General features: G+C 37.9%; 2 protein-coding genes and 1 long non-coding RNA gene across 3 annotated transcripts in view; 1 reads left to right on the forward strand and 2 right to left on the reverse strand.

The window, feature by feature from the left end:
- The window catches only part of LOC144636106 (uncharacterized), a 156519-nt gene that overhangs the window by 18649 nt on the left and 124760 nt on the right, over positions 1-13110 (reverse strand). The window lies entirely within an intron of this gene.
- LOC144634875 (adenosine receptor A2a-like) lies at positions 305-3984 on the reverse strand. The gene is made up of 2 exons (XM_078493920.1): positions 3707-3984; positions 305-1938 (listed from the first exon to the last, which is right to left on the reverse strand). The coding sequence occupies exon 2, from the start codon at positions 1853-1855 to the stop codon at positions 722-724; it is 1134 nt and encodes a 377-aa protein (XP_078350046.1). The 5' UTR covers positions 1856-1938; positions 3707-3984; the 3' UTR covers positions 305-721.
- On the forward strand, positions 5014-9631 carry LOC144635340 (putative RNA-binding protein EIF1AD). Its single transcript, XM_078494454.1, has 5 exons — positions 5014-5297; positions 7270-7378; positions 7738-7846; positions 8452-8514; positions 9176-9631. The coding sequence occupies exons 1-5, from the start codon at positions 5211-5213 to the stop codon at positions 9357-9359; spliced, it is 552 nt and encodes a 183-aa protein (XP_078350580.1). The 5' UTR covers positions 5014-5210; the 3' UTR covers positions 9360-9631.

Consider the following 13110-nt stretch of genomic DNA (forward strand, 5'->3'; position numbering starts at 1 on the left):
CGCTTAAGCCATGCGTCTGTTCGAATTAGGCCCTACTGACAATTCCAACCCTCAACTACCGTTCCCACCCACCTGAAGCCGAAAAAGGACCCCCGGGCGGAGCCCCCCGAGGCCATACAGGGAGTCCCCCCCGTTTATAGAATATGAATTTTATATTTATTTATTATAAACTTTTTGCTTCAGCTTTCTTTGTTTCAAAAGAGCGTATGGTGACCCTCTCTTACCTCTCTGCTTTCCGAAATTAAGTCACTTAATTTCGTCGTATACTTTTTTTTTTTTTTTTTTTTTTTTTTGGGTTTTTTTTTTTTGTTGTAAGCCAAAAAGCACTTAGCTCAACAATGAAAACCCATTCTGTATTGGAAATTAAGGTGTGAAAAACAACCTCGTCGTATGAAAATTTTCCGAGAACGATCGGCTTAAAAAAATTAAGAATATAAAATAATGTTCTCTGCGTTTTTTTTTCGATTAAAACTGGAGCCTTCTAATGGTCCCAAAATTGAGAATTCAGTTAAATTTACAAGGCCAAAAATGTCCGAAAATTAAGAATAGCTTATAAACAACCATGTCCAGCGAAAGCTTTAGGACCTTTAGTCCTGATTGCCTTCTTAATAAAAATGCTAACCATTCAGCTGACCATTAGCATTGCATTACAATTGGCGGCAATCGAGCCAGGACTGCTGAGAAAGCATTCTCGAACATTTGTTACGCTATCCTGTTACAATTAGTTCTCTTTTGGGGAGGTTTCACCATCGTTGCTCTGTTCCTCAGCTACTTCAAGTCCCCTGTTTTGATGTTCTGGCGTTGAATTGGAGTAAGTTTTGTTCGAGGAGGAACTTTTCAAATACTCCCATTTTTGGCAAGAAAAAAATTGCCAGCACTTGAGAAAAATCTTCTTGAATTCTCTTTTGAACTCATTGTGCCTGTATGCATACAAAGCGGGATTTACGACCGAGTTACTGTACAATAGAATACGAATCCAGAAGCGCGCGTGTTTGCTCTGCGCCGTTTCTGATGCGGCAAAATGGTACAGGATTAGAATAATACGAGGGTAAACCAAAAGTACGAACGCTCCAATCACGAAGGCAATTGTTTTGGCTGCTTTTCGTTCCCCTTTCTGAGCATAAGCCTGGCTGTCCGTTTGCCTTTCTTCAGCGTAGTGAGCAAGTCTGGAATCCGAAGTGGAAGTGACTGAGAGGCACACCACTTTGCTGGCCAAATTGCTGCTCGCCCGCTGTTTTAAGACCGACTTGCGGACAACCTTGAAAATCCTGTAGTATGTCAATGCGATTATCAAGGTTACCAAGAGAACGAACGCCACGAAGAACACGAGAAACGGCTTGTCGCTAACACCAGGAAACTTTGGTAGGCAGGTCACAAATATAGACACGGTCCATATCAGTGCAATGGCGATAGAAACTTTTCCTTTTGCAAACTTCACCGACGTCAAGTAAAATATCGGGCGCGACAGGGCGACATAACGATCGATGCTCATCGCAGCTAGGCTTGAGATAGATGCGATGATGTTCACTCTTCCAACAAAACCAGCAATTTCAACCACGGCCTTTGGCAGGCTTGTACGGCCGTGATACAGGGCCATATGCTGTGATGCTCGCATGGGAACCAGGATCGCGCTTACTAACAAATCCGCGAAGGCGAGAGACGCCAGGAGGAAGTAGGAAACGACTTGAAGCGATCGGTTCTCGCACACCACGGTGATTGTCAGAGAGTTCCCTACAGTTCCGAGCAGACATAAAATGATCTCCACACACGATGCGAGGAGAACGGCTGTAGACCCTTCCTGAAAAGACCCTGCTTGGCTTTCAGTGGGCATATTTGTAGAGTTAGAAGCTGCCATCTCTTTGGAAATCTTGTAACTTTTCCCTAAATGTAGTTGGCACCACTAAGATAAAAATAGCACAACTGTGCTAATTGAGGACACTGTAAATATGAGGAAGCAAATATCAGTTATAAATCAAACAGAAACTTGCTAAAAATACCAACTGTCAGGATACTGACTAGTTGGCTATTTTCAAAGGAAAGGAGTCGGGACTACCAAAGAAAAATCCATCTAGCGGCAGGGAGGAAGATTTCGAACGATTTGAACCGGGACCTCCGGATTACAGGTCCAGCGCCATTACCCACAATGGCAATTATAAAATAATTGTTTTGGGCAACTTATCTCGCATGATCATATTAAAGTCCGATATGTCCAAAGCCTGCGAACAGGCTTTCCCCTCTTTTTTCCCCCCCCCGCCCACCCTCTCTCAAAAACCTTTTCGCGGGGTTATATCTCCAGAAATGCACGTTTAAGTACTGCCTATTTGAAAGGCTTCAGGAATAAAGAAGATTGGCCTGTTCCGTTTTGAAAGCTCTATTTTCGATTAAAAGATATTCGAGTTTAATTTATATAATATATAATATATATCTAGTGTTAGGACCTTCATGTAAAAAAAACAAGGGAAAAGCCCTGGGAACGAGGTTGGCTTCCTAATAAAAGATTGTTATTATTAAGTTTTTGTGTTATGCAAATGAGGAACGCGATGACGTCATAAATTGTTCCACTAAAAGATTGATCACAAAATAAAGGATATCTCTGTAAATATAGGAGTGATATTTTTGAAATTTGGCATCGGTAGTGAGCCTTCCTCAAAGATGCAAGATGGCTTATATTGTGGTGTTACCATGGCAACTCCCTTAACTCCAGTCTATTTCTGTCGTTAACCAAAGTGTCTCTATTTGCAACCCTTTAAGGCGGGACAGAGAGGGTCCGGCTTGGTACACACATTATACACATGGTGCCCATATTGCCTTAATTCTTCTCATTAGCTTGGTTGGGAGTGGATGATTCTTGGCCATGGTTAAGCAAAAACTAGGAATGTCAGTATTAATGAAAACAGGTCTTTGCAGCAAAACTGTTGCTAAGGCAATGACACAACAGGTATCATTCTGTGTCTTTCGTGATGTACATGAATGGTGCAAAGTTTGACGAACACCGCTCTAAAAAATATTCTAAAAAATATTCTTGATTTAGTGCTTAATCATTTAGTGGAACAATGACGTCATTACTTTCCTCATTTGCATAGTACGAAAACGTAAATATCTCTAAAACAAAAGATATTGCAAAAACTAAAGGGAAACGCCATTCTTCTTTATTTTGAAAAGCCTTATAAATTAGCAGCAACTATTTTTTACTTCATAGACACTTATCGCTAAGTGTTGTCAGATAATTTAAAACATCATAGAAAGTTAAAGGAGTTAATATATAACGACCAAGTGTATATTTGGTGTCGATGACAGAGATCAAATTGTTTTCTGGCGATCATTGGCGCTTGTTTTCATGACATGTGCTTGTTTCGACAGGATCAGTGACAAGTTTCTTTTAATATTGTCCGTGATTTACCCGACACGAACAGCAAGTTTCAAAACAAGTTGGATTTCACATATCACTTCCGTCCTCAGTTGAGCTGATACTCAGTAGCATGCGTACACGTTTCTCGATATTTGGAACAACACTGCTCGTGATTGATAAATGCTAGGTTACTCATTGTAGGTTACTTTTCATCTACATTGAAGTAAGATCTAATGACAGTAAAACGATTTTGAAAGTAAGTCCGCTTTCTAGCTTCTGTTGCTTGTAATTCTGCTTCTCCCATAAATGTGGCGTGCCTACGTTCCCTATTTTCAATCAACGCATTCTGGGGCTTACCTTAAACGTGAAAGTTTCCCTTGGAACCGTAATTACACTCAATCTTTGTAGTCGATTCTCAGCCACCAACAACGTACCAATGTGTTCCTGAAGCTGTGTGAAGCAAGATCCACTATGTACAATAAATTGAAAGAGGCACTGACCGGAAGCTGTGGATCTAGATCTCGTCAGTAGTCACGCGGACTGAACAATTCTTTGTTAATGTTCTTTTCTTAACGACGATCTCTTAATGCCTTTATACATATAACAGCGATACTTGAGTCTTCTAACTGAATCAGTTCATGTTCCCCGACAGACTGGAAAGCTGCTCCCCAAAGCTGAAGTGATATTGTCTGAAGAATTTTATTAGCTTCCGCAATTGATCACAAGATCAGGTACACTCAAGCAAAAGGATACAACATCAAAATGTCACGCCAAGACCGAAGTTATTTTTCCCGCTGTCACGCAACACAGAGCAATGTTGTGCCCCGGTTGTACCGAACCGCAATCAGGCCGCAAAAAAAGAACACCTGATCAGCACCCATATCATCATCATAGGTTATGTTGTGCCCAGAGATTCTGTTGTTTTGGTCCACCACTCGGCCATAAGCCGAGCGTGGTTCATGTTCTTTATGTTCTGGCCGTGGCCCTACCAAAAAAAGAAAATACTTCCGTCGTCTCATGCTCAGGGATGGACAATTTTTTTGAGGTGGGGGCAGCTACCCAAAAAACAGTTCTGTACAGGAAAAATAGCGACAAAAATCATGCACAGCAAGCTAAAGGGGAAGCTGCACATGTTTAAGTGAAAAAAACACACGGCCGGACGGGAAAATGATTTCAAAGTCAGAAATGGTACGGTTTAATTAACCGCAGGTCCACATCAGCTTTATGCTGCCTTATTATTCCGACCTGCGTAATCAAATAAATGATGTATGTATGTATGTATGTATGTATGTATGTATGTATGTATGTATGTATGTATGTATGTATGTATGTATGTATGTATGTATGTATGTATGTATGTATGTATGTATGTATGTGTGTGTGTGTGTGTGTGTGTGTGTGTGTGTGTGTGTGTGTGTGTGTGTGTGTGTGTGTGTGTATGTATGTATGTATGTATGTATGTATGTATGTATGTATGTATGTATGTATGTATGTATGTATGTGTGTGTGTGTGTGTGTGTGTGTATGTGTGTGTGTGTGTGTGTATGTATGTAAATATTGCTTAACACCAAGCCCCCACCCTACCCCAGTTGCCTGATTCAACCACTTCCCAGCGGTTCTCTTTTGAAATGACCGAGCGAGCCATGAGAACAAGTCCCAAACAAAATGGCGTCCAAATGTGGTTACATGTGCACTAAATCTTCAGCAAAGAACTTTTTCAATATACTCGTGAAAGAATAGATTATAGTGATAATGGCTTTTTGATTATGATAAAGAATTGAGCAGTGGGCGTTTTCGCCCATTTTTTACCGTAACAAATCGAAGATCGCCGCGCCATTATTCGAATTCGATTCTCGTAGCAATGTCGAAGGCGACGAAGAGAAAACACGTTGCGAAAGAAGTGTTGGATGTTTATGTGGTACCGGACCCAAACCAGCAGATTGTTAAGGTGATTATGTCTCTAAAATTGAGAACTCTCAGGAACTGTGATTGAATTGCTTTTTATAACTTTGTAATATTCAGTTTCGCGTTGCAATGGGATCCCATTGTTTAGGGGTGGGGGGGGAGGGGGAAGATATGGGGGTGCTCCCATTTTTAAGAATGGTGGCTAGGTTCTTTTATACTGCTGTCAGGCCTTTGATGTAGTTGCTGATACCACCTGGGATATTATCCTGACCTTTGGTAATTAGCAACTTCCCAAAGTCTGTACCACCAAAATAAAATAATTAAATTGCATGCATCTTTTCAGGCGTAGTCAATTGATAAACCCATAATCGATAACAATCAATAGCAATCGATATCAATCAAAGATTGATATCGATTTCTGATACCACTCGATAGCAATCGATAAAGAAAAAAAGTTGTGAGTTCGATTGATTTTGATTTCCGATGGAAATTGATAAGGATTGGTTTATCGATTGTTATTGAGTGTTATCGATTTTTATCAGAAACTATTTTTGTCAATATCTACAATTAAAACTGGACACAATGTTGATTTATGATTTTATTGAGTCGTTCAATCGTGGATATGCAATGCAAAAATCACCAAGCTTATACTAAAAGAACAAGAACAATATCGATACTTCAGCACCGTTCAAAATTAGAAGAGGAAGTTGCGACCAAAGTGGCGGCATGCAACCCTCTAGTCTTGCTATAGCAACGCCATAATTATGAAGCAAAAAGATGGAAGCGTTCGGGAGAGCTACAATGTCTGTGCATATATAGGATCGCCGAAGCTGAACTTTAACCTACATGAGAACGCCAAAAAGGAGACGCAAGATGCAATCGACAGCGCTGCCTGGGATGAATGGACTAGTTAAAATATTTTAAAACCCCATACCAAGAGGATCTTGATGAACATTCTGCCTTGACCCCAGGCTGCACTACGGCAAGACTAGATGCCGAAATAATAAAATGTTTTACCATTTGAACGCCGGTCCCGTTTTGTTTTACTAAATAGTGACACCAACCTATATTGGGATTAGTGATTGTTATCGATTATTATCGATTTTCTCTATCGATTACAATCGATAATAATTTTTTTTCTGTGAGTTCGATTGTTATAATTTACCGATATCAATCGGTAATTGATATTGATAGATATCAACTGTATTGATTGATTTCCGATATCGATTTCTATCGATTGACTATGCCTGGATTTTTAAGCCAAAGGGTTGTGGGGTGGAAAGCAGAGATTCCAACCCTTTGTGAAGGAAATTTAAATAGGGAGTATTTCTAATGCTGAAGGTGCGAGCCTCTAGTGGGGTCTGGGGGCATGTTCCACCAGGAAATTTTGCAAATTTAGGTTCTCTCAAGTGCCATTTCCGGCATTTTTACATAGTTTTTGAGTTATTCTATATGGTCTTTATTCTTTTCACAGACATTTTTCGTGCTTTTCTTTACTTTTGTTACACTCAGATCGCAAAAAAGTACCAAAGATTAGCAATTTTTTCCTTGTTTTCAATATTTCATGATAAATCGGGAGAATCTGATAAAAATCGGCAGAGCGGGAGGCAACGCATCAAATCGGGAGACACCCGATCAAATCGGGGGGGTTGGGAATCTCTGGGAAAGAGGCCGGGTAAAAGCAGGATATTTGAGCTTAGCTAAGATTTTTGTTTAAATGCCCCTCCAGAACATTTGCAGATGGTCAAAAGAGTCACTAAACTTTTCTGAAAATTTGTTAGAAGGTCCACTAAAATTGTGAAAGTCCCCACTTAGTGGAGGGGGACAGAGGGTCTGAACCTACTGCCTCCCATGCCTTTTACTCAATTTCTCATGGTTGCTGCCATCTTAGGAATCTGTTTCCTGCCCTCCCTTCTCTTGTTTCCTGCCCTTTTCTTCTGGGCTTTCTCTTTGTCATGCCCAACCGCATTACTCATATCATTTTCATATCATATCATATCATTTTTTTGGTGTAGATTTTAGGTAGCCGTGGAAACAACCTTCATGAGGTAGAAACTTCCGATGGCACAAAATTTCTTGTTAGTATGCCATCAAAATTCAGGAAGAGTGTCTGGATTAAAAGAGGTATGGGCCAAGGTTTAGAAGTAAGATTTGTGTAGTGTTTGTTACCAGTTGATGCATTTCACTAGCTTCTATATTAATCATTGGATTAATGTGCAAATTTAACCAGGCTCATCTCTTTTAGCACAGTTTTGTTGCACTTGGCCTAATAACTGCTGGAATATTTTGATAATGATAATGATGGCAGTTTCCCATAGTAAATGATCAAATTGCTCAGAAATAATTTTCTTATCTTTGGGTCTCCTATACAAAAGTGTATGTACTGCAAATGATAAAGAAAAGATTGAAAAACCAAGCAAGTGCTTATTAAAATTAATTATTAAGACTTAATATAATGTTCACTATTGTATTCTTTTTTCCAGGAGATTTTGTTATTGTGGATCCCATAGAAGAGGGAAACAAAGTGTGTGCTGAGATAGTACATATTCTGTATGGCAAGCAAATTAAATATCTGAAGAGCGAAGGATTGTGGTGAGCCAAGTTTCCATATTTTTGTGGAGAGGGAACAGGGTAACAGAAACCCAGAAGTTAAGGTGGGACATCAAGAGAGGGCTTGAAGCAGGGGTCCCAAGGTGGCAGGAACTGTGATAAATTGGTGAAAATTTTTGCAGCATTGTATAATATTTTGGGAATTTCAAAACTATTGGAAAATTTATTACAAAAACCTTCCTCTGGACAACTCATGTTGAACCAAAATATCAACAAAACCACTTCCAGTGTTATTGAAATTTAAATAATATTTTGCAATAGAAATAACACAAGTGGGAAGTGGAAAGTTAAGACCCGCTTTGATCCCCAACATATTTATCCCAAATTTCAAGATGATTCCATTAATAATATTGCAGTATTTGTAAAAAAATGAATGCGTGAATGACTTTATGTAAGTCTCAGTGAGTCTAGCCAGGGGTAAGAACCATCTACTAATAAAGGACACTTCAAATAAATAAAATCAATCAGGTAGAAGGAGGCTATTTATATATACGTGTGTACCCTCTGTCTGACAAAGAGAAGACAGAGCTCATTTATGGAGACTCTTTGACTTAAATCTGTACCAAACTTTTTTTTTCATTTTCAAGGCCAACAGCATTCACTGAGAAGGTATTAGCTGATGAAAAACCAGATGCTAAAGAAATAAACAGGTAGAGATCTATTATAGTTTTGTAATAATAATAATACTGATATCTTGTGTTTGATTGACATCTTATCTTATACTCTATGATACAGTAGAACCCCGGTAACTCGAACTCGGATAGCTCGAACAACCCCGCTAACTCAAACTAACTCCCATTTCCCTTGGATTTGACCCCACTATTCAGTCATTTTTACTCGGTTAACTCGAACTCGGATAACTCGAAAACCCCGCTAACTCGAACTAAATTTCGTTTCCCTTGAACAAAATTTGGGTCAAATTTACCCCGATAACTCGTATTCCGGTTCTTGCAACTCGCCACGGTTGTCCACTGATTAGAGCAACGAAGAGATCACGTACTTGACAGCCAATTTTCCACTCTTATCATAACAATGTATGATCGTGATAGAGTGTCTGGCAAGATAAGTTCAATTTGCACTGTACTGTATACTGAAGTGCTAAAAAATCAGTAAACTGTCAATTATTAACTTGGCAAATTAAATATTCCCTTCAGAGTTCGAGTTATCGGGGTTCTACTGTAGTTGCATAATATCATTATTAACTTCACCCTCTCACCCTCTCACTTACTTCAAAAGACCACTGAAAGTAACAAGGATCAGTTAACCCATTCCAATCAATGTTTTTTTTTTTGTTTTTTGTTATCTTGGTAGCAATGAACATATGCATGGTAATAATGGCATCAGTAATGATGATGACGATGACAATGATGGTGCCGAAGATGATGATGATGATGATTATGATGATGATGACCTGTTTGTCAATCCAAACCACCAGAAAACAACCTGCTATGTCGATTCAGATTCCAGTGATGAAAGTGAAGACAATGAACAGTGAACAGATATCTTAAAATCAGTTCTGTATAGCAGAAGCAAGGGTTCCAGTACAAAAATACCTGTCCGTTTCTGCATATCTTGACTGCACAAAACTTTTCTTTGTCTTAGTAAGAATGCCTTGGCACAAAATATGTATTAGCCAGTAAGAATAGTCCAATTTCAATATTTTAAAATTCAGCCTAATACAATAGACATCACTATGAGGCTCTGGGGAATAAACCCCACAAACTCTATAGTCTATTTCCCAGAGCCTCGTACTGAGGTCTATTATTTTAGGCTGAATTTTAATATATCGCAATTAGGCTATTTAAATGAGGCTCATTTTTATCATGCATTCATTCTGCACTAAGATTCATGAACTTTTGACATAAATAGTGGCTTGGATTCTGGCTTGACTATTTATTTTCAGCTTACTCAAGCTATTGAATAATGAAAACTCTCTGCACAGACATATTAATTTTATAAACAAAAGGCCTGGCAAAATGAGGCAACATGACTGTTTACTCATTTTGCAAGACCTTAAAAAAAGGATGAGGGGTAGGTTATTGGATCAATCAGAAAACTCGCAAAACAATGGAGATCTTATAAAAAAAGAAGCAAAGGGCTGCAAAGTACACAGAATGAAAACGGACCTGTATTAATGGCAGGATAATATTTTTTGGATACCAACATTGCAGCTTCTGCGTGACTACTTACACATTAAACATCAAAATATAAATTGTTAGTGAAAGGGGCTAGTTTCTGCTCTGTTTCTTTTGACGTAGTAATTAATAATAAGCATGATGGTTTGACTAGACCTTCACGAGTAATTTTGCAATTAATATACGGGTAATTATTATCAATAAATAAATAGATAATTTGCTGGTAAAAATAAATCAATTAGCAATGTACTAAAAAAAAGTGTTCAGTATAACTGAAAATTGTTAAGGAGCTTGTTGTTCAAAGATGTTGAACTGACTGTATTGTGCAAGCTGTTTCACGTGGTTGGGTTAAGACAAACTTGTACAGTAGAATTTGTTCTTGTGAAGTCATTGCAGTTTGATTGGCAGATTGTTTTCCATGATAAATAAAGTCACTGTTTAGCCAGAAATAATAATAATTTATAATATATTATTTCATTTTTAGTGAAAAAGTAAAAGTTGTATTTTTGAATTATTGAAATGCAAAACTAACACAGCAAGATGACTTTCTTGAAACAATTTTAATTTATTTACTTGACTTGGGTAAAGAATTTTTACCTACTGTCAAACATTTACCTTCAACATATACATGCAGTAAAAACTTGTGTCTGTCTTGGAGGGGGCATTGGGGCCTGTAAGAAACCGAAAAACCGCACAAAAAATCATGCAAAACCGAAAAACCGAAGTGAATTTCAATCAAAACCGAAAACCAAACATAACATTCCAAATTTTGAAGCTTTAACCATAATTAACAGTTCACTGGCGAAAATTGTCTGATTGGTCGACGCGCACCCACGTGACACCGTTCAAAATGGCGGACGAATGCGGACAAGATGGAAGGTTGTAAGTCTTGTAATGCGAAGTTGTAGACGCATGCATACTGAAAGAATACGGATATTTTTTCTTTCTAGAAGAAATCTTTCATGCGAGACCAGTGCTCGAGTCCGCATTTACACACAACGTAACGCAAAGGACGGCCGAGGGAGCAAGGAGCGTGTACGAGCTCATTTCAAAAATCTACAAAAATCAATGGTTTCATCATTGACGTGCAATCAAATTGTCGGTAAGAAATAGGGCTGTACTTTACACTTCAGTTGCAAGATTGGTTTCCTTCAGCAAAATGGAACCGATGCGTTTCGTAACAATAACATATAAGCTTATATTGAACCTATTTGGTTTTTGAGGTTGTCATCCGATCGATCACATAAGCTTAAGCTTATATTTTTGCACGTTCGTCAATTAGTCATATTAATTTTATTCATTGTCCAACTCTCTTTATAAACGAAGTTGCCAAGTACATCTGTTTTGTGACTTGAGGTTAAATTTCCTCTGGCATTTGTAGCTCATTAGGTAGTAATATGAATGATAAATGTTTTGCCTTTGAAATGAACAGTTTTTGTAGGTAAAATTGATTATTTGTAGCATTTCTAATAATTTCTTATAGGTTACATGCACAAATACCACCATACATATGTGAATGCTGTATTATACATCAGTCCCTGAGAATTATTGCTTTCTCTTCATACACATTTGTTGTGAATAAAAGGGGAAATATCAATTCAATGTATGCTATTATTTCAGTACTGTAATATTTATTTTCAATACATGTCTTATCCCTTTACCACCCCCCCCCCCTCTTCTCCCAAACTGCATGCAGCCATCCCACCTGAAAAAAAAAGACCTGATTGCATGCTGTTAAAAACAAATTGCTTACACTTAAATGGTTTGTTGTGCATTCCTACAAGTTATTTTTTTTTAACAAGACACAGTATTTTGAATTCATTTACAGATTCACTGAAACAAAATTGTGACACTCACACAAAAATATCTTGAATTTCAATACAACACGCTGAACTTTGCATGAGGCTGTCAAAAGGTATCACTATGTGGGCTGGAATGAGCATCTTTTTACTGTAATTGTTACTGAAAAACCATTTTATTGGAGTGACAAAAAAAGTTTATTATTTGTTACTATTTAATATCTCCCAGTAACTTTTACGAAACACAAAGAGAGCAGCAGTCTGAATGAGAGAAAAAGAATTTCAAATTTATTGTCATTTTAGTGATCTTACAGTCAGTAAACACTGGTCTCTATTTGTTGCCATTTAGCCAACTGCACAACCTGCAAAAATAAAATAATATTTGAAAGTTAATGATTGCTGAAAAAAAAACTTTTAAATACCGTAGTTTCTGATCCAAGATGACCTTCAATCCAACACGGTATCCAAATCTAGTAGTCTATAGATGGCTAACAATGTAAAAAGATTAATTAAAAGGAGAGTAGCAAAGCTGATTTTTGAGGCATGAAAAGCATATCAGGTAAAACTTTATTTATGCAGGGTGGCCCATTCAGCACAGTGGCTGGTCTCCAGAGGGGTCCTGCTAAATACAATTTCTAAAAATATAAAATAAAATATCTAATTAAGGAAATAAGCAACAATTTTCAGTACATGTAGTTACATGTATGAGGCCCCTTGATGATAAATTTTGTTGAATTTTACTATTTCCTGCAAATTTCAATTTTCAGTAGTTACATGTGTGGGGCATCAGTTTGAAGCATTCTGTCACACTGCCTGTCAATCTTTTACTAAAGTCCCTCGTGTACCGAACATTGTTACTTTCCGTATTTTCTCGATTAAACGCCGGGCCCCGAATAAACGCCGGGTCTCCAAGGTAGAGTGGTAAGTAAGCCTTTTAGGCATTTATTTGAGGTGTAATATGCTTTAGGTATGATGGCAAGATACATTCATGTCACAAATAATGACTAAAAACCCTTGTTTAATAAACATTTTGCTCAAATAAACTGCACCATTCAAATAAACGCCGGATCCACAGAACCAAGTTTGAAATAAACGCCGGGGGCGTTTAATTGAGAAAATACAGTATGTCAATTCCCCTCACTCTGCAGTTGGATAGCAGTCATTTACACACAAGTTGTCAGCTACATTATATTATGTTAATTTGACAAATTTCATGAAAACTATTGAAGCTCTAGCCTCCTTGTGAAACATCATCGCTGTGCTGAATGAAAACTTTGATGTACAAAGTTAATAATTTTGAGGTCAAGCTATT

The sequence above is a fragment of the Oculina patagonica genome, chromosome 13 (assembly GCF_052425735.1).
Source record: "Oculina patagonica isolate OP01 chromosome 13, crgOcupat, whole genome shotgun sequence".
NCBI lineage: Eukaryota > Metazoa > Cnidaria > Anthozoa > Scleractinia > Oculinidae > Oculina > Oculina patagonica.